Source organism: Brienomyrus brachyistius, chromosome 13 (genome assembly GCF_023856365.1).
Source record: "Brienomyrus brachyistius isolate T26 chromosome 13, BBRACH_0.4, whole genome shotgun sequence".
Classification (NCBI taxonomy): Eukaryota; Metazoa; Chordata; class Actinopteri; order Osteoglossiformes; family Mormyridae; genus Brienomyrus; species Brienomyrus brachyistius.
Window position 1 is genome coordinate 17,099,296 of NC_064545.1, and position 21,989 is coordinate 17,121,284.

A 21,989-nucleotide genomic window follows, 5' to 3' on the forward strand; every position below is an offset into this window, starting at 1 on the left:
TGTACGGTTACAGGTATGTGGGCCACTACAGCCAAGCACTGTCATCGGTCCTAATAAGCAGCCGTTCCCGGCTGCTTTGAAAGCCGACTCCTTCTGGATTTGGGGAATAATGCACCCTTGTTCCCTCCAGGCCCGGCTGCTGTGCGGGGCAAGGCCTGGCCGAAGCCTACAAAACCTCCATTGACTTCCCAGATGAGACGCTGCTTTTCATCAAATCCCACCCACTGATGGACTCTGCTGTCCCATCCCTCGGCGAGGAGCCCTGGTTCACAAAGACCCGTGTCAGGTCAGAACAGGGAGAACGCATCGCCCTCACATGCCGGTTGAAGGAGGGGATGGAACCCGTTGGGTGATTGGGAGAGGGCTTTGCTGAATGGAGGCTCTACTGGTGATCGCAGGTACAGGCTGAGTGCCATAGCTGTAGACACGGCTGCTGGCCCCCACCAGAACTATACAGTCGTTTTCATCGGCTCCGAAGCCGGCGTGGTCCTCAAGGTCCTGGCCAAGACGACCCAGAACTCACTGAACGAGAGCGTGGTGCTGGAGGAGATAGACGTCTTCAACCCAGCAAAGTAAGAAGTCACTCGGGTTCACACACAGAAAGTTCAACCTCTCCACCTTTACCAGTTGCTTATCTCCCTTCACTTTCGTGAAAGCTCAGAAAATTCATGACTTTTTTTAAATTAGAATGATATGGGTGCCATCAAAAGCTTAAAGATACTTCATGACAGATTGGGAAGCCAGCTGGAAATGTTAGAGGAGATGGGAGGCTGATCCTGCTCTCTTTCCATCTCCGACAGGTGTGCCTCCAGCAAGGAGGATGACCGGAGGGTCCTGTCGCTGCACCTGGACAGGGCAAGTCACGGCCTCTACGTGGCCTTCTCCAGCTGTGTGATCCGGCTCCCCCTCAGCCGCTGCGAACGCCATGGAAGCTGCCACAAGTGAGTGTGCCCTTCTCCGTGACTCACGGCTGCGATATCTAAGAAAGTCTAAGACTGTACGCTGTCAATGTCTCTGTCCAACACAGTGCCCACAGGCCACAGTTCACCTATTCTCTGAATACTTTAACATGTCAACTCGCTAAAGGGCAGAGGACAGTACTGTAACCACTAGATGCAGCTAATGTAGCTACATCAGCTATTTGCTAGTATAAACCAGGGGATATTCATCAGCCTGAACTATACCGCACTGTACTCAAACCACCATGAGTCATGAATCTTCGTAGATGAATTGAGACATCTGATGACAATGACTTATGGGAATTGCAGGGCTTGCATCACTTCCCGAGACCCTTACTGTGGATGGATGGCTCACGGCTCCTGCGAGAAGATCCAGCCAGGCCAGCTGTGAGTTACTGATCCATCCCTGAATGGAGCAGACACCACCTCATCCTATAGATCTTCTAATGCTTCTCTGTAAATGTTCACCCCCCCATAGGTCTGGATATGAGCAAGACGTGGACTACGGCAATGGAGCAGGGCTGGCAGATTGTCACGGTATGAGCCTAGAGCTGAATCACGTTCGTCACCACCATTTCTGGGCCAGTAGTGACCTCCACCGTGTTCTTCTGCACACACACCTTCAACGTCCAACTAACACCACCCCCATAGCACCTGAACATTCCTCTGAATTATAGCTACAGCCAATGACTTTCCCCTCACAGAACATCATGTAAAGCCTCTCTCCCTGGTGACGAGTTAATGGTTCAGTCGGGACTTTGGTCTGACGGTTTCTTTATTTGGGGTTTTTTTTTTCCTACTGATTTTTCTTGTTCCTTTAATTCCTTTAGAGTTTTTGCCTACAACATCTACGCCAGATTACAAATCATTTGGCGACCCAACATCTGGTTAGTTTTTCCTTTTTCCCCCACCCACGTTCAATTCTGTTTCTTTCCCTGAGTTCAACGCATCTCAAACCCCGTCACCCCACCACCTCTGTCAGCCGCTTGTCAGCCACTGGTCTAATAAGCTTGCCTTTGTCTTTTGCTTAAGATCATGAGTTTCTTGCTGGCTGACCATCCATCTCTCTACCAGCATGTTCTGCATGATCACTGAACTTTCTTTCACTCGAGTCTCTCCATACAGCTTGGCCCACCTCATCAGTCTATGTAAAAGTCTCTACTAATGCATTTCTCGTAGTAGCAATTAACCTTCCTGACTTGCCAAATCTCAGCACTTTATTAGTTTGAATATGATCCCCTAAAATCTGGACAGCAATGAAAAACAAGCCATTTAACTGCTTTTTAATACCATGAAAGATTGAAAAAGACTAACCAAACCAAGTGACTGGCCACTTACTAACCAGCCCTTTTCCGTATGCTTGGCCCAGGATGTGCGCGTTTGCCATTTTTGTTAACGGTTTGTTTGTTACCACAGACATGGAGTTGCCATCACCTTCAGTCACCACCCTGCCATCTGGCCTCATGTCATCACCTCAAATCACTGCCACTCAGAAACCTGAACTGTTTGGTTCAAGGAAGTCTGTGCTCCAAGATGACCCAGCCACCTCACATTCTTATGAGTCTTTACCAGTTGTCCCAGAGGGTAAGGCCTTTGTAAGGAAGTGCCCCCAAGGCTGAACACAAGGCCAGCCGCTAACGGCCGGTGTCTGAGCAGGCTGTAATCTGAGACCAGGCGTCATTGGGCCCTTTCGAAGAACAACGCCCAAGTGCTAACTTGCACGCTAGTCATAAAATATCTGCCTGGAAATCACCTGAAAGATGTTATTCTCCCAAGAAACATCTTCCGTTAGTGGGACTTAATTACAATTAAAGCCTTCCAGGAATTCTAGCTATATGATATGGCAGTGATTTCATTTTCATATATTTTTTTAGCCATATGTTCTGTGATGTTTGTGTTAAGCATTTTTTAATTAAGATGTCAGTGTTTTCATTTATGTGGTATGATTTAATCACCGAGCCTTCCTTTCTCTGTCTGTTTTCACTACCGGTGGAAACCTGTCATTGTAGCATTCTGGATCTTTCAAAACCCTTCACCTAACATCTTACTTTTTACTTGGTTTAGTAGGTTAGAGGACTAACTCCTTTAAAATGTCTGTGGTCACTAACAAACATAACTACTAACATAACTGCTAACCGATTCTTAAAGACCACACACTAACCTAATTCAGTTTTTCTTCTGCATTTTTAACTGCATCTAACCTCTCAACTGAATTATTTCAAATAAACCTGCATTGAAATAGCTGTGCAACCCAATGCTTACAATGTTTCTCCAAAAAAAAGTATGGTGTTCTCGTTTCTGATGTGTGAATACTTTCAGTAACCCTGAACTATTTTATCTGTGGGTTTCTAAAGACATTTGTCTCGCACTAACACGAATGTTCACATTACTACCCAGCCTATGGCACGTGTCTGGAATGCCGTCATCTGAAATCCCATCCATTTGCTGTCATTTGTACCTAGAAATCAAACAGTCCTGTAGAACCAAGCAAGTTGCCCTGGTTTATGGATAATAACATTGATGCTCCGTGTTCCAGGTGTGTGGGAGGTTCAGTCTGGAGAGTCCAATCACATGGTGCACATGAATGTGCTGATCACCTGTGTTCTCGCTGCCTTTTTGCTGGGAGCACTGATCGCGGGAATGGTGGTCTACTGCTACCGGGACGCCTTCCTACAGAAACCGAGGAAGATTCACAAAGATGCAGAGTCAGCCCAGTCCTGCACAGACTCTGGGGAGAGCTTTGCAAAGCTAAACGGCTTGTTCGACAGCCCAGTGAAGGAATACCAGCCAAGTGTGGAGTCTCCAAAACTCTACACAAATTTGCTGAGAAATGGCAAGGAGCTTGTCTCCAATGGTGACACGAAGACCATTTTGAGCGGCCAGTGTCACCCACCAGAGCTGGCAGCCCTTCCTACACCAGAATCAACACCCATCCTTCCACAGAGGAATCTGCAGCCAATCCGGAATCAGTGGGAAAAGGCTCATGGCAAGTCCTGCTCTTCCCGCAGGGAGTCTCAGCCGAAGGGCCCCCATTATTTCTCCTCAAACGCACCTTCCCAGTCAGTACCACCACATGCCCCGATTCCCAGTGCTGTGGTTCTACCCAATGCCACACATGAATACCGGGCTTCCTTCACCAATGCTGATACACCGCGGTCTGAAATCAAAGTCCATAATGGAGATCCACACACAAGTGGCAAGCACTGCAAAAGAGACTTGCGGCACTCGGTGGATGCCCGAAACACCCTGAATGACCTCCTGAAACATCTGAACGAGAATGGCGGCAGTGTCAGCCCCCAAGCCATCCTTGTCGAAGGGCCAAAATCCCGTCACCACATGATGCTGGACCCCATGAGCGTAAATGAAACCCCACCAAAAGTCCCCAGCAGAGAAGCTTCACTGTACTCACCTTCCTCATCCCTGCCTAGGAACAGTCCAACGAAACGGATGGATGTGCCCACGACTCCGACAACACCCACAGGTCAAATGAACACTTTAGAGAGACAGAGGGGCTTGCACAGGACCCCTTCACAGAGGCACTCAATGTCAGCGCCTCCAAAAAGCCTTAACTCTCCCAATGGGGTTGGCTTATCACGCCAGCCCAGTATGAACCGGGGGGGCTACATGCCTCCTACTCCTCCTTCAAGACTTGACTCCCATGGAGCACCTCTGGGGGGACACAACCAGCCTTCAGTATCCCGGCAGAGTAGCTACAATGGGCATGACTCCCTACCCCGAATGGGAGTCAAGAGGACACCTTCTTTCAAACCAGATGTTCCCCCAAAACCCAATGGGTTCCCCCAACAGACTGCACAAATCCGGATAGTGAACAAGTACAACTACTAAGAAGTGTGTACGGTTGGGTTTTGGTCTGGGGAGCCAACCGCGAGGCCTAATGAAGGCCTCGGTCTGGTCAGGAGGCCTGGCTGACTGCACTCAGAGGGAATTCAGCACAAGGGAATATCGGAAATTGCTTAAGGAAGATTCCTTGGGATGTGTGATGGTGATGGTGGACAGAGCCATTTACACCAGGGAAACTACTTTGAGACGATCTGACTACCATTCCAGCTCCAGTAATGGGGGGGGGGGGACTTGAAGAACGGGTCCTGTCATTTTCTACCACTGTCTTCCCATTAAATGTGAACAAAATGTATTTTGTGGGTGTAGAGACTTGGAGGAGCCCGGGGACAAACCCATCCTGAATTTCAAAACAAAATACACCTGTAGTGGGTGGTAAAACGTGCAGTGGGGGGAACTGGAGAGCCTGTGGGCCAGCTGTATCGACCTGGGGTGCGGATAACAGTATCTATCGTGGTACACAACCAGAACAATGCGGCACAGCTATTCGAGCACTACTTCCCAATGAATATGGGTATCAGATTCTCAGTGAACGTCCAGCGTTCTGCAGGGATGAGTTTCAACTCACTGGAAGATCATTAATCATGCTCGCTGCTATGGATTTAATCCCAAATACAGTCTGTGTCCCCTGGACTTCAAAGTACCTCTGCCACTGAGATCTGGTAGCAAAAGCCCCTCCCCATCATGATTCAGTTGTGTGTGTGTGCACATTTTGAGTACAGCAACAAGGGAATGTAGAGGCTGATCAGGCGTCACAGCGTGCCTGGGGCGCAAGGGAACAGTCACGCTATGCGAGGTCCAGACAGAGCTGAACTGTGATTTCCGGTGAATTCTACAACCCAACCCCCAACGCCGAGGAACATCTGTGCGCAGCTCAGTATGCCAAAACGGGAAAAAAAAAGCTTTCACCCTTTTATTGTTTGAGAACTCATTTTTTCATAAATACTGCAAAACGTGGTTTGAGTTTCAAGAAACTGTTTTGAGAACTGAACCCTTTGAACGATGATTGTGCAATCTCCTAAGAGTTCTAACAGTGCCCCGAGAAGTCATGCCGGTAATGACAGAACTGTATATACAGAACCCTGTTTTTTTTAAGCCGTTTCCCTGAATCTGTGCATTGTGTGCCTTATTCAACACGTGTTGGTCCGTGGTTAAAACGTCAGCTCCTCAAAGGCTTCCTGTGTCTCGAGTTAGTTTTTGGAATTCAGAGGCAGTGAGCTCTCATAGTGGAGAGCTGGCGTGGAAAATGGTGGCAGCTAGAAACAAGAGTTTGGTCAGGCACAAAACCCCCAAGGTAAATCCCAGTCCCAAAAGATATCCCCACAGTTTCGGCAGGATGTAATTGACGTATTATGCAATGTGTGCCCTTAACAGCCAAATCACAGCAAGTAGATTTTGCTCCATGCTCCCTGTAGTCTGTTATTGATATGGGATTGTAATGGATCCCCACAGAGATATTACAGTATGTCAGAGGTTACTTGCAATACTTGCATTTTCTAGCCAAAAACTGAACAGACATTAGAAATCATCTAATGAGTGTACTTAACTTCCTGTGTGTGCCTACACGCGCGTGTATTTCCAGATGGCCCTTGGGAAATCCTCACACAAGATTGGCTACAATGGAGTTATTTTTTTTTTTAAATTGAGGCCATGTATTATATTTCCAAGATACAGACACCACTAATTTGCTTGCCTGTTTAAGCCCAAAGTTATTTTGTGAACAAGCATTGTGTGTATTTAAAGAATCACCTGTTCAACAAGACTGGATGTTGCTACCTGCTAATAACTTTCTCTAGCACAAAAGGAAAATATGTAATCCATTTTAAGGGCTCTGTATGAGTCCAGCTACCCTGTAGATTGCAGTATGAACCCAGGCTTATTGCAATTGGACCTCCAAGTCTTTACATTTCAGTCAATGCTTTGTGTGAGAACAAACCAGACTGACTTAATCTTTAATACTGTGCACATTAGTGGCCGAAATAGTATGTCCTAACGTGTAGATATTGTAAAACTTGTACTGTGAATGTGTAAATAGTTTTTGTTTTTTATATTTTAAAAAAAGCATGTATAGTCCAAATAAACCATTACTACCCAGAGGATCTTGCTGTGTCAAAATGCCTCAGTAGGATGCCTTGGCTTGCCTGTGCTTTAACAGACACACAGAGCTGGATCCAGGCAAAAACCTGTGGGACGCGGATTGACCAGGCAAGAGGCAAGCCGGAACCCCCCCTCCTCCCCGTGACCCCCTTCTTTGGCACGATTTAAGGGGCAACTCAGTGCTTTTGGCCCTGTTTAATAGATCTGTTGCAGCTGGATTCCTCAAAGCATTGAGTCGGACATAAATCCTTCCCATAAATCTGTAAATAAATCTGGTTTTGCTTAGTTAGTAGTCCAGGCAATGCGTTGCACAGGCACGGGCTTTGTGGGGCGGCAGGTGGAGGGCAGAGGCTGGCACAGGCCAGCACAGGCGCTCGGTCTGCAGCCCTGGCTCTGACCATAACAGTCCGACAGTAGAGAGGTGTGTTTACACAGACAGCCTCCAATGCTCAACATGTTGCCAGTTTATTTCAGCCCCAAAGACCTCAAACAGTAAAGAGTGTAATTTTTTTAAACACGTTAAGTATGGATTTAAGTGTTTAACAAATAAATACAATGCCAGATGATTGGCAAAAACAAAGTGCTTCACTGGTAAGCTGGATGGGATGTGCAGTAGGGTGTGTTGGCAACTGATTGCAAAATAATGATAAAACTGGAAAGTTATTAGTGCAGGGACCGTCCCGGCATTTTAACCAAGAACACTACTTTGAAGGAAAAAGATACCTTAAAAATTCTAACTATCTGTCCATCCATCCATCTTCCAGCTGCGTATCTCATGTAGGGTCACAGGGAGGTTCTCGCTAGTTATAATCCTAATATGTGATTTTGAGCAGAGACTGTTCAACTTAAAGAAGGATTCTGCCAGTTAAAAGCACAGATTAGTGCAGGGGAGGTGCTTAAAAAGTGAACAGCTCTCCACCCCTGATAGCAAAAATAACCTGACAAAACACAGTGACGGAGCCTTGATCTACAAACTCTTCCTTGACAAGGCTACCGAGTAGGACCTGAGGAGTACACAGAGAGGTCACATTCCCATCAATTTGAAAGCGGTAAACAAGCGAGATGACAAGAATGCAGCAGTAACACCCACGGCAAGGTCAGACCACAACGCCAGGAAAAGTGTTTAAGGAAATGTATTATGTATTACCTTCTAAAATGTATTCTGAAACGCTGGAAAAGGTTGAGATCCCATCACTATATTTAAATATTATGCAAGAGTTTCACATTTGAAAGTTTTAAACATGCTCTTTAATCACAGCAACACTGGTTAGGCTTTCACAGGATGTAAGCGATGGATGTCGTCAGTTTTGTCTATAGGGAAAAAGAACGTATGGGGGCGTACAAAGCCAGCAGTGTGCAGCTAACCTGTGGTACGAGGTGAGGGACCCCTCTACATTGGCCACAACTTGGTGGGGCACGGTGCAGTGGGGCACGGCACGGCAGAGCAAGGCAGGGCCCAGCGTGACAGAGCATCAAGCCACTTTTGTGCCCCTCCTTTGTGGTTTTCTCGTTCCATTTAAAAAAAAAAAAAGTGGGTCTTCATTTGCTTTCAACAGAAGGGTTTGAAAAATCACACCTCACAGCTGCCAAGGATCCCCCAGGTCCCATTCTCCGGGCTCTCACACAGTGCCGACAGATTCCAGCATTTCTAGCAGGGCCCTGCCGCGGAGCAGTGGCGTTCGGGACGGGGGGAGGGGGACGTTTCTCATGCAGGCCACGCCGCAGCACCTCCGCTTCCATCCCACGGATAAATATGGGCCAGCCATGCCGGTTCCTCTCCTTTCATTCAGATGGCCGGGAGTGTGACCACCTGGCTCCGTTTTGCTGACCATTTCACGGTGACCATTTCGGGGGAGGGGGGGTGCTTTTACTTACAATGTGAGCGGCAGTCTGATGTGAGCCAGGTCAGCTGGCGTACCGGAGGAAATCACCCAGGTTCAACAGCATCAACTAGTTATTGGTTTAATTTTAATTTGATGAGGAAATGTAATATGGCAATAGGAGATAACTAGGAATCAGCCCCGATTCAAGTAGACTTCTGAAGTGGGTCCCGGGGGCTAAAAAAAAAAACAAAAAAAAAAAAACACACACAACACTGTATCACCCACCCCCAAGCCCTCCAGCTTTTTAAGTCAGAAATCGCACAAACGCCTGAGGATCATTTACGTGCAAATGGTTAGGGCAGAATACAAGGAGTTCAGTGAAGAGGCCTGAAATCTAGGCAGAAAGTAAATGAAATCTCTCTGAGGTCTCCACCTGATTTGTATGCCAAGGCCCTGCGAGAGGAAAGTCACCTGGTAGTACATGAAAGCTACTTTTAGAGCACTGAGATGAAAGGGGTTTAAGAAAAAAGGACAGTTTAGCTGATGTGAAAGAGGTCCTTTAAAGAACAACAACCCCGAGGAGAGGCAAAGCGGCCATATTCTGGTTCTGAAATTTACATGGAAAGCTGACAGGAAGTCAGGATTAATGAAAGGGGTCTGTTTGACGACTCGTTTTCCCTGCAGTCAGAACTTACGTAAAGTAGTAAGACTGGGGAGGGAAGTCCAGAGGCCCACTGAGCCAGGATGAGGGTATCGCAGAAATCTGATGGATGTTAGTGTTAAAATGTCTAACTGCGAATCGCTTTCCCGAAAGTCTGAGAGATCACCCAATAAGCTCCGATCTGAGACACAGCAATAAGGATCCTCCATCAACTGCCCCCCACCACTCTGAAAAGTACTCCTCCTTTCATCTCTCTCTGAATGCACAATGAAGTAACTTGGGCTGCAGTAAGATTTTAATAAGATTTCCCCTCTACTGGATGAGAAAATGTTTCACTTGACAGGCAGAGTCAGGCTGTGTTCAGCCAGAAAAAGAATGGGTGACTCGGATTTATGTTAAAACAACAAAGAAATAAAAAAGAAATTACAAAAAAAGCTGGTTTCACTGCACTAACGAAATGCAAAGGCAAGAACCAGGAGACTCAATTTATCACAAAAAAGAGTCGTGAATGGAAAAAGGGAATGGAAATAATCGAAAGTGAATATTACTTATTGATTCATCTCCTGTTACCATAAATGACCATAATTCTATTTATGCACTGCCTTGGGCAAACCATACATAGAGTGTGACACACACAGACAGTTATATGCATGACTACTTTGCTTATGGATTTTGAGGGCCTTCCTTGCTTACCATTAAACCCAGAAATTCAGTGTATAGCTTACAAGTACAGTTTTGGGAGAACAGGACACATTTTTTGGAGTGTGTCCATAACAAGGATTGATCAAATGATCACTCATGAAAATAGGTCCAGATCAGCAAATTAAGGGGTGGTAGCTATAGACGTAGCAGTAATCATGAACGAACGTGTCCACGTCGCCTTTCTGACACTGCAGTGCTCGTCCCACGACTGCACACCCGCTGTGGGAGAGGGCGCTGATGCATCACATTAATCTGGGTCACGGGGAATGGAAGCGAGAGAAAGGCAGGCAAGGCTGAGGAGGCCCTGCAATTAAACTGCAACACAGGGAGCTCACCTTTATGTCAGACCTCAGCACAGCCTCGTGAACCATCTGCGGTGGAAGCCTAAATCCCACATTTCCCAGGCCTCGCCGTAACACCTACATGCCCCATGTGGCAAGATCCTGACACAGACCTGATGATTCTTCCCCAGTATAAAACTGGGATTTCTTCATCGCCTACAGTGACACCCCAAGCCCCAGGAATAAACTGACAAGACCGGGCTGATTTGAGCCCTGCCCTTTGTCACACACCCATAAGGGTGTCTGGTTTCATCAGCAGGGTGCTCGAGGTGTGCCAAGCGAAAACAGACTTTGCGCAGAGGATCTGCGTGCTTGTCAATCATGCAGCATGCGGGGCGCATGAAAAGCAAAGCATCAGCGTGAGAGACCATGACACAAACAAGACTCTTTTCCAGGCTAAGAGTGCACAACCGAGCATCCAGGAGAAAATGGCTCATTATTGCTTTTGATAGAAGCCTGTAACTTATGATCATTTAGGGTTAATCTTCTCAAGCACTCAGAGTTGGGACGAGGACTCAATTTCCAACTCAGGCCTTTCCCTTTCTTTGTAGTAAAAATCATCATTTATCAGTTCGCCTGCTCACTGGAAGAGCTTGGTGGCACACATAAAACATTCTGGAAGAGAGGACTCCTGAGGACTGCAAAAACACACACGTATACACACACACACACAGGTACAAAATTACACTGCAAGTTGAGCCTTAATCTTTTGTTTTAAACAAACAGGTGCAGCTTGTAAAAAAAAAAAAAAAACAGGCGTGGCTTGTAATAAAATGGGCGTGGTCAAATCAATCAAATCAACCCACATGCCAGTTCCCAGCACCAGGGACGTCCCTCCTCTTAGATCACCACAAGAGGCCTACAGAAGTGCAGTGAGGATTCCCAGCACTCCGCTTTCCCTGCAAACACCGCAGCGTTGTTCCACAGGGCTTACAGGCGACTCGGCGTAGCCTGGCGGCTGAGACTGAGGTAATGACTGACAGCTGCCAGCTGCGGGGGCCGCCTCACAACGCCACTCTGTGAGCAAGAACAGGCCTGGGATTCATAGCGGGGTGCGAGCAAACAAGCGAATGTGGCTGGCTTTTGTCAGGACCCACCATTAAAAACAAGTCAATAAAACCGACAGAACAGAGAGGTCAGGATGGAGTTTCAGCTGGGCCAGCTCAAAAGCAGGTGGGCTAGAGGCAGCAGAAGTGACAGCATTAAGGGCAGCATGAGTGACAGCAGGACAAGGCGGTACAGACTCACAACCCAGCCCCACGCACCACAAGGCCCCATTCCAAGGAGAGCCACAGGATTTAAGCTAAAAGTCAGCCATCCTGTGACACACACCACTTCTCTGATCAACAGAATGAGAACTGTGAAGTCTCTCGGCACAAACGGCACTGCGATGCAGAACGAACGCAAAGCAATTAGGCAACACATCTGCCTTTGGTGGCTGCAAAAGCCTCCTCCTCTTTGCCTGCCTGTGGCATTTCCAGCATACGAGCAAATCTCTCCTTATTAAATGTCATTTTAAGGGCCAAAACAAACCTGCCAAACAACCACTCGCCCTGCCATTATAAATCTTGATTTAGCACAAAGCACCGTCTACCCTCAGATAAAAGGCACACAAATATTGATACAGCACATTGTACTCCAGCTCAGTTGATTCAGATCAAAAACAACACATGAGAAACACAGCTGAGAAAAACAGTTTTGTTTTACATCTTCAAAGGCTGGATGCAAGACCAAATTGGAGGCTCAAATGAAGTGGTTACTACACCAGACTGGCAAAGATAATGAAGCAGCGCGCTCACGCCATTGAGTGACGGTGGTTCATACATGACACGTGTTGACAACCGACACCAACACCATCCTCTTTAAGCTCACCGACAGGCATCCAACATCCAACCCACCACCAAGGACCTTAACACGCCCATCGTTCTCGTCCAAAAACCCTGGATCATCAGGCAGTCACGGAATTTAAAAGGAAAGTATCTGATCGTGTGTAAGCAGGGCCTGCAGATGCCAAGATAAGGGTACTGTCATTTGACCATGAGACAAACTCTAAACTCACGTTCCACTACCGAGTCCCATAGGGAAGCCGAGCAGGTCGAGAGTCTTGTAGGAACACATCGGAAAACAACAAGTACTAGCAAAGAGTAATGGGATTACTTGGAAAGAGGTGCTTTGTCAATCAATATCCACAACTTTGTTCTTGCCAAACGTTAACACCGAGTACCAGCCTGAACACATTCACCTCTCGCTGTCTGGCAACATAGGCATGCACTTTGGCGTTGGGCTTCATGCATGCCAGAACTCGTGGCGGGGCTGAGAGAGTCAGTACAGCCACTTCACACATCCCGCTGCCAGGTGCCTTCCAGTCAAACACACACACACACACACACACACACACACACACACACACACACACACATCTTTATGGAGACTCTCCATTCATTTCTATGGGAAAAACCATAATTCCAACAATGACAACCTTATCCCCTACCCACCCTAACCTTAACCATAAGTAGCCAAAGAAAATACAAGACTTTTTTGTTTGCAGTCACAGATTTTTATAAAATCCAGTTTCCCTTTGTGGGGACCGAAAAAATGTCAAACATCAAAATATCAGGTTTTATCACATTGTGGGGACTTCTGCACGCACACATATGTGGCTGACCTCACTGACCAAGCATAGACATGGCTATCTGGACTGGCCCTCCCCTCCATTACCGGATTTGCATCTTGATCAGATAGCAGAGGTGGTTTTGATTGAATTTCTGGATATAAACGTTTCTGACTGACCATGATTTTTCCAAGTTGATTTTTTTTTGTCATTTACATAGCTCACAGATTAAATTTTACATCCTTGGTTGATCACATTAAACTCACAGCCCAGGATGAAATTACACTGAGCTGAAATCTGACTCGCTGATCACTGGCCTACATGAAGCAGGGCCAGCTCCATTCAAGGTGGTTTCCGTATCGTGCTCAACTGGAAGACGCAGAATGGACCAGAGTTTCAGCAAAGTGTGCTTCCTGTCTTTACTCTCAGTTCAGTTTAAATCTGAAAATTGTTTGTTTAGGCAAAACAAACTCTTCCCCAGATCTTAAATGTTTAAATATGTAAACATTCGTGAAGCTAGTCATTCCCATTGCTGCTGAAGCACACCTCCCATTTCTGAGAAGATGCATTTTTCATTTTGGCATTGATGTCATGGTTTTCTAAGAGGAAAATCGTAAGGTCAGACATTACGGTAGCCAGCAGGTCATTAGCACCACATCAGAGGACAAGTTTCCTTTGTGTGGCTTCTAGCACATATTAAAAAAAGAAAATCATACAGCACAAGACGGCTGACACATAAAGACAGGACTGAGATTCAAAGAAAGGTTGGGATCCATAAAAATGCTAAACTGTCCCAGTCTTTCTCCAAAAATAGCATCAGACATCAACAGTTCAAAGCATTTATCCATTACCACTTAACCATTCATTTAGTGCAGAGCTGTAGTGAGTCTGGAGCCTAATGCCAGCAAGCAGAGGGCATGAGACACGTTACATGGGATGTCATCCCATCACTAGGCACCCACACACTACGGACAACTCAGCAGTTCACCTAGACGGCATGTTTTACCTCTGTTAGAGGAAGCCCACTCCTACTCAAACGGACTGAGGCAGTGTGTTGCTCATTTCAAAGCACACGTGGCTTGAACTATTCCTCAATACTGTTCACACCCAGTCCTTCAAATGTGGCGCCCACTACAGTCTACTTGCTCAACACGTTAACAGCTACTCTTTCCTCAACTTCACTTTCCTGCTGATAAAACCTTAACATTATTTATATTATTCAGTTTATCTTTAGCTAATCCACAAGCAATTAGATGTAATAGTTTAAATAGTAATAATGAGGGTTTAAGATAATAAACCAAGAATGACTACAATACCAACAGTCACATGACTACACACAGCCAGCGCACTGAACACGCACTACTGGCAGCTCTTGCCAACTCAAAGTTCATATCGCCTGCTTTCCCTTAAATTACCACCCACTTCTGTGGGAGTTCATTCCTGTGGCAGCCAGACCCTGATTTGATTTTAAGTCTGCTGCCATTGGTGCTGCGTGAATCGCACCAGAGGCCCTGCTTCATGCCTGCTGTACCGCGGACAGATAAAGGGCATGGGGGAGGGTGACATTTCTTTGGAAATGCGATAAAAACAAACCCTTTGGCCTTGAAAACAAACAGAGCTTCTGTGTTTGCTCACATACCCACACCCAAAATTTAACACCTGTGATGAAAAGCTGTAGCAGGAGGCTTGGAATGGGAGGGGCACATGTGGGCTACACTAAGAGGGCAAGTGACAGCACGCCTGGCCCGGTCTATAGCAAAGCCATTCACTGTACTGACATGGAGCCTCTGCCTACCAATTACATGTATAAGCGATGGAGGGCTAATTTGATCCAAGCCTTGGCAGAATAGCCATGTCTGTGGGCTCTTTAGCGTGGTCCTTAACCCGCAGCTCCATGGGCGCCGCCGCTGCAGCTGGCTGCCCTTCACTGCCAAACTTGCTCTAACCTATATGTGCGTCTGTGTGCCATGGAGAGCAAGATGGGGTAGGTAGAGACAGAAATTTCCCCACAGGGATCAATAAAGTTTCATCATTTCATGATTCCAGAAACATCACCTCTGGTCACACCAAGGTGGTCACAACAGTCACTCAGACAGTCAAATGTGACTGAATGCACAGGGCCCAGCTTGGATCTAGAGCTAAGCTCAGGTTCACACTGCATCAGTGACTCAACACTATCCTCTAAAGCAGCGCCTTAACTAAGAGAACCGTACCATTGAAGTATCTTCTGTTCTAAATGTTTTCCGGAAGTATCCACTAGACCGGTGTCCGTACTTGAGAGGGTTCCTGCCAGTCAGCAGAGCCACGCTTCTGCACCAATCAAAATTCAGTCAGATCAGGTCAGGTATAATAATAATAATCTCTCTATAGTAATACTATCTATCTATGTGGATACGCATCCGCGGGGGGGGGGGGGGGGTCATTAATGCAGGGCCCTGCAACACCAAAGCCTGACATGACTGGTCCCCAAGACAAATAAGTTTGAGAAAGCTGCACTAAACCTCCCCAACGGACATATATCATTTGGCTATTATTATAATCAAATAACTGCAAAAATGATTGACAAGATAGACAGGATTCCAACCCATTACACACACATTTTCATCTTAACCAGTTCCCAAAATAGTGTTTCTATCATCTTGCTAAAGTATGGTGTGTGTTCATATGGGATTCAGTGCAGAATCCCAGACACCGAGATTCCCAACCTCCGACTGCCGAGCCCAGCCGTCCGTTAAGTCAGAATTCCATCTCAGTGACGAGGCCTCATTTGAACCCCACAGCCCACTGACTCGTCTTTCACAAGCACAACGAGTTCTGGCAGGGCGGCCACAACATGTGCGCGGTCATCAGGTGGTCTGACGGTTCAGGACCGATGACCACAGTGTTGCCAGGTCACATACTGGCATGTTTCTGTCGCACCCTTTAGCTAAAGGAAAATTAACCCAAACTGCGGCAGCAAAAATTTTGCAAACCGGAATGCAGGGGACGAGATCTTGGAGGCCACGATCTAAGGGGCCTCGGGCCCACAGAGGAGAAACTCCATCACAGAAGAGCCGGTGCAGAGAGTGCTGCCATGACCCCACTCCTCAAGTGCCACGTTGTTATCGCAGCTCTGCCCCTGAAAGTGGCAAACGTGACAATGCCCGCTGGAGGCGGCACCCAAAGCAGCCATCGGCACATGAAGCAGAGCAGCCTGCATTAATTAAGCCTTTAAAGGAACGGACGCCCTATTTCTAGAGAGATGTTTATAGCCCTATAAATATAAACCATTTACCTACAATTCCCATGATTGCTTTTCACAAATCAATCCCATAATCAGTTTCCATCTCTCCTGCACCAGCTTGTAAGAGCCAGCTAATAAGGCCGTCTCACACCCAACCAAATCAGCTACTACTCCAGAGTAAAGGAGGGCTGTCCCCCATGCACACGACCAGGGTCTCCATAGCAGGGTGAGCAAGCTGCTCCCAGAGATCGCTAATTAATGGTAAAGTGGTAACACTTCACCTAATGCCATGTTTTTAGAAATTTATAAACACATTCATAATGCATTCATGAAGCATTATAACCATGGCTATAGTTATAAAAAAGCATAACACATTACAGCCATGTTTATTATGCATTATGGATCCTCTATGAAATTCTAATCTATAATGCACTGTAGATACCTTCACACTGCATTTTAATGGTTGGTATAGGAATTAAGGTTTCTATAATGTATTATAAATGAGAGCTTCATAAATCATTCATAATGCATAATACACAAGGCTATAATCTATTATGCCTTTTGATAAATATGTATAGCCATGTCTATAATGCTTTATGAATGCATAATTGTTATGAATGCATTTATAAATGACTAAAAGCATGGCCTTAAGCAAAGTGTTACCGATAAAGCTGCAGCCCCTTCATGAGCAGTACAGGAAGGGCGCTGTCTGTGACCTTGAAATTGCTCTTTAAACACTTTCATCATCAACAGATGGTCCCTCGGTATAGGAGGTCTAGGGGCCAGGTGTCCCCCCAGAATGGATTCAACAAAAAAAAAAAATCATAATAAACACAAAGTCATACATATCTGGCTAAATATACATTCTCCATGAGAGAAAACAAAAATACCTGTAGATAAATTCCATAAGTACCATAAATATACTGGGGCAACAAACACTCAATTCATACTGAAACCTCAAGCACCATCCCAGCATACTAGCAGGGCCAGACCCCGAAATTAGGTGACACCTGCCCAGTACCCAGAAACCCAAATGCAGGTGCATGACAGGGCCCCCTGGAACTCACACAGCACCACCATTGGGAGGAGGATGGTATTTTCCCCCCCATCAAATGTCATAGTATGGTATGTAGGGAGCGGCAGAGTCAGCTGTGCTGCAATATGGTTTGCACCTGAAAATGGAGCATAATACCATCAGTGTATCAAATGACACAACACTCTGTATGACATAATGGATTTTTAACATTCCTTGTTATTGAATACATTACTTAAACAAGAATGAAGTTAATTAAAAGGACTAAAATTCACTGTTATGTGCAACTCATAGGTTCAGATACAGGGAGCTAAGTGTGGCCAATTGCTATCACACCGTTCCACTGCCCAGCCACAAGGGGGAGCCTGTCAGTCACACAGCTAGACCACCACTTTCAATCACAATGGGCTGCAAATTTCCCAACTTATTTAAATATGACTTTCCATTAAGATCCGGACAGCTGGCACAGAACCGACAGGACATATGGCCAGCTTCAGAGTCCACTGGCTGGCTGTGTTCCTTCTGTCAGGACACCATAATGGGGGATGGGTGTAGTCTTTAAAATTGGACTGCTTATTCTGACAAACAAAAAAAAAATGTTTTTGGCGTCATACCCCCTTCACTGTGAAGCACACACTCAGAGATGCAGTGCTGCATAACCAATAGATGTCAAATAAGGACAGTTTTTAATTGTGGGAGAGGCCTAAAAGGGGAACCAGACTGCAGGGAGAACAGCCACACTCCCCTACAGAAGTGGGCCAGCCCACAGGTTAATGGAGTTCCCATCAGCAGTGCTGCCATTTCAGGGGAGAAGCCTGACACCAGACGTGGGCCTCACCACAGAGACCGCCTTGCCGTCTGGGCTGACAGGTCTCGCAGCGGCACGGAGGTCAAGGACAACAAATTCAGGACTCCCCTGCCGAGTCTGGCACAACAAGAGGGATCACTGACCGGAAAACAGTGGTAAGGATCAGAGTTTGTGAGGAGCCTTCTTCCTGTTGATAAATATTCCAAGCTTTCAGTCTGACAACTTCTTCACATGACAGCAGGCAAGCAGCAGAAGAATCGAGCTTAACTGTCATACTCGAGCTTCACATCACCAAAGGGACCCGCCTTCATAGCCTTTCAAGCGCTCGTAAACTGAAGAGACATACATTTTAGGAATCGCTGAATATACGGTGTCTCACGAAACCTTCTCCCTCACCATGCAGCCTTGAGACTCGCCATGTCTGTCGTCGGAATAGTATAATAAAGCAAAAAACATTTAATGCAGAATATGTAGAGTAGGATGTGGAATGTGCTGCAGGGCTTAGACAGTGTCATGGTGAGAGTACAGCAACAATAATCTGTACTACTGGTCTACATGTGTACATGTAGACACACACCAACATATTTATATTATTACGTGTGTTTCCCAACCTGGTCCTCAGGGACCCGCAGACGGTTCACGATTTTGCTCCCTCCTAGCTCTCTTACCAGGAACAGAAATGTGATCTGTCTGGTAGGGATGTGGCAGGGAGCTGTCTGTGTGTCCCCGAGGACTGAGCTGGGAAAAACTGATATAGGTGCACCGTACATGTAGGTACAACAGAAAGCTCCTGAGCCAACACCTGGAATCACCAACTGGACAAACAGCTGGAATCAACTACTTTCCATCCATCTATCGAGTCCAGCAGCAGCTGAAACAGGAGAACCAAGAGAGGCAGACATGCCAAAGAGTGCCAGCCACACCCTGAGCCAGTTTATGATTTCCATTGAGCAGCTGGATCTCTGCTGAAACAATTATGGATGGATGCCCCTTCAGAGGGTATGCTGGTTTCTCCAAGGACCTGATGCAGCTCCTTTCTGGGTAGTTGCTATAGCTGAAAGTAAAGTCTCCCACCCTCAGAGAGGGCACTGCAGCGTGTCAAATGCACACTGCGACAGATCTCAAAGGAACATAATAACCATTGTTGGAATTTGAACCACAGTGAGAAAGCAATTGCCCAAGGAGGATATACGTGTGCAGAAGGTCCTCATGCTGGAAAATAGACTGTTGAAAGACTGATAAAAGACTGAAGGCAGCATCTGATACAGATTCAAACACAAGTATGGAATCAACATTTAAAAAATCTAAATGCCCTTCCTATTACCCATCAGACCACCTGCCTACTGATATCATTATAAAGCCCATTCACATTTGTCAAGCCCTTATTTGTCTTAATCACACTTATTTGTTCCACATTAGACTGATGAATTAAAGGATGAAACCATTCTGGCATGCAGATTTGATTAGGGTGCCTCTGACCCAACCCTAATCCCTGCAACAAACCGTGGTCCCCAGTAAAATAGCACCCCCTGCATGAGGACCCAGCAATGAGTGAGGAACACAAACGCACTTTACAGGCGACACACTGGTTGGTCTCCTGTAAGCAGAAGAACAGGCCTCGACTAGGGGCCATCAGTGTTAACTGGCTATCACAGGTCTCATTCAACTTTTCTAAAAGCAAAAAGAGCAAGACACAGCTAAACTCAGTTCAAAATGTCTGATATACAGCAGCATTTAATGTGAAGGTAATTATTATCATTTTAAACTGAAACCTCTAGTATATCCTAGGCGCACTACACAAAACAAGATTGAATTTACAAGTAGAGAAACAAAGACTGTACATCTGAAACAGGACTCAGACCAAAGACGTGACCACCAGAGTGAAAGCAGGCCAAACCAACCAACGGGGGTCTTAATTGATGGCATGAGTCTGCGTGGGGCAGACTGCAGACAATGAGCTGCATTTTCCAGCAACAATGACGATGCCTAATTGCTTCCAGCCCACGTGGAGCAGCAACTAATTGAACTGGGTGGAGAGGACTTATAAAATAAGAGAGGCATTTGGGCTCAAAAAGGAAAAAGGGGAAGAATAGACCCCGTTAAATCGGGCCAGAAGGACCTAACTTTATTTCTTTAGACAGTGTTGTTCCGAAATGTCGGTACAGCCATTTCAAGACCGTATGATCCCATCATGAGCTTCTTCACTTTAATTCAGCTTCTTGAGTTGACACCGAGCTGCTGCCGGTCAGAGTACGACCTCAGCCAAAGACGGTCCCACTGGGGACCACGGGTGGAGGCGGAAACAGGAGGAAGAACCCGATGCGGTGCACGGGTTGCCCTGTAGCAGACTGCGCAACAAAGTCCTGCATGATGCTGCTGCAGCATCGATTTCACTTCCTGCAGGGCCTTTTCCTGTTTGTGTTTCCTGAAGGGCCAAATCTCCTTCTGTTTTACTTGGAAATGTCATTGTCCTGAAGGTTAAGCTGCACCCGACCGCAGAATGAATGGCACGCGGAACTGATCGCACACTGAACGCAATCGCACAGGGAACGATTTCCAGCCAACTTGCTCTCTGCTCTCGGTCCCATGTAACAAGTCTGCTGTTGGTCCCATGTAACATAAGGCTACAACAGCATGAGTGGCCGAGCTGAGGCCTTCTGGTTACAAGTTAAGAACTCAAAAGGTTCAGCTCCAAACACTGGCATCAGCATTTAATCCACAGGAAGGCATTTCACATTAATCTTTAGTCCCATTGTTCAAGCACCCTGAGCCTATGAACCATGAATGCACACAACACTAACACTCCAGTTGTATGGAAAATAAACGCATTACAGAAGCTCCCTGGGTATCATAACCAGGGATAACCATATGATACCCAGGGAGCTTCTGTAATGCGTTTATTGTCCATGTTACGATATTTGAACTTTATGAAGGGTATTCCAATTTCTGTTTTTCACTTCCAGTACATTATTCAATAAATTATGAGATATTCAATACTTTATTATATACAGTAGGCTTGTTAATGATTTTCCACAACTGTAGACTAACAAAAGTGTTCTAAGCATGTTTAAGGTAAGGTAGAATAGGCTATAATATGTATAATATATAATAATATGTTTGTTAGGTTAGATGTACTATATTAAAAATGCATTTTCAGCTTAGGATGGGGTTACTTTCCCGTAACCCCATCATAACCCAGGGAGCGACCTGTACTTCTTTCAGACGTGTGTGTTCCTGATAACGTACATCACTGCACTCACCCCTGGCACCGAGTTTACAGGGAAAACTAAACGGAGCATGGTTAAAGTTTTTAAACAAAAACACACAGCCTCGTTCTACTTCTGCTTACTACAAAACGCACGATTCACCAAAGCACATCAATCCACCACCCCCCCCCAAAAAAAAAAACGCATCATGAGAAATATTGAATAGGGACAAAGCCCTGCCTTGCTAATTAACTGCTAGATTGTGGGGTGAGCGTCAAACGGGGCAAAACCAGCAGATAGGAGCGTGCCAGCAATGGAGTTCAGCGGGGATGTAAAGGACATGATCGGAGTGTTAATTAAACACCAGCTTGCATACAACACATCACACACGCCTCAGAGCAGCTAGTCACTTCTAATCAAAGCATGATCACTGATCAGTGTGAAACCAGGAAGAATGAAAATTAAATCATAGTACTACAGACTGCAATATTACAAGACTGTCATTCTTGATATGACATAGGACCAGTTTTTGTAATCTAGCATCAGATAATGCAAGTGTAAGTACAGATTTAGTGGATTGATACAGAGTGGGTTAATATTTCCCCACCACTGGCCAAGGCAGCTTGTGCCACCTGGGCTGACTGCAGCTACAGCGCCTCCAAGGGGC

General features: G+C 46.1%; 1 protein-coding gene across 4 annotated transcripts in view; it reads left to right on the plus strand.

Annotated features, from left to right (window-relative positions):
- Positions 1 to 6,913, plus strand: part of LOC125706109 (semaphorin-6D-like) — a 69,745-nt gene extending 62,832 nt beyond the window's left edge. For 2 of the 4 annotated variants that reach the window (XM_048972645.1, XM_048972644.1), the window contains exons 12-19: positions 131 to 286; positions 399 to 572; positions 801 to 941; positions 1,269 to 1,346; positions 1,438 to 1,496; positions 1,790 to 1,846; positions 2,376 to 2,543; positions 3,496 to 6,913. In XM_048972645.1, the coding sequence (XP_048828602.1) occupies positions 131 to 286; positions 399 to 572; positions 801 to 941; positions 1,269 to 1,346; positions 1,438 to 1,496; positions 1,790 to 1,846; positions 2,376 to 2,543; positions 3,496 to 4,805 (2,143 nt within the window). In that variant the 3' untranslated portion in view covers positions 4,806 to 6,913. The remainder of the gene's footprint in view (positions 1 to 130; positions 287 to 398; positions 573 to 800; positions 942 to 1,268; positions 1,347 to 1,437; positions 1,497 to 1,789; positions 1,847 to 2,375; positions 2,544 to 3,495) is intronic. The other 2 variants (XM_048972647.1, XM_048972646.1) reach the window with 2 other exon arrangements.
- Positions 6,914 to 21,989: the final 15,076 nt, after the last annotated feature.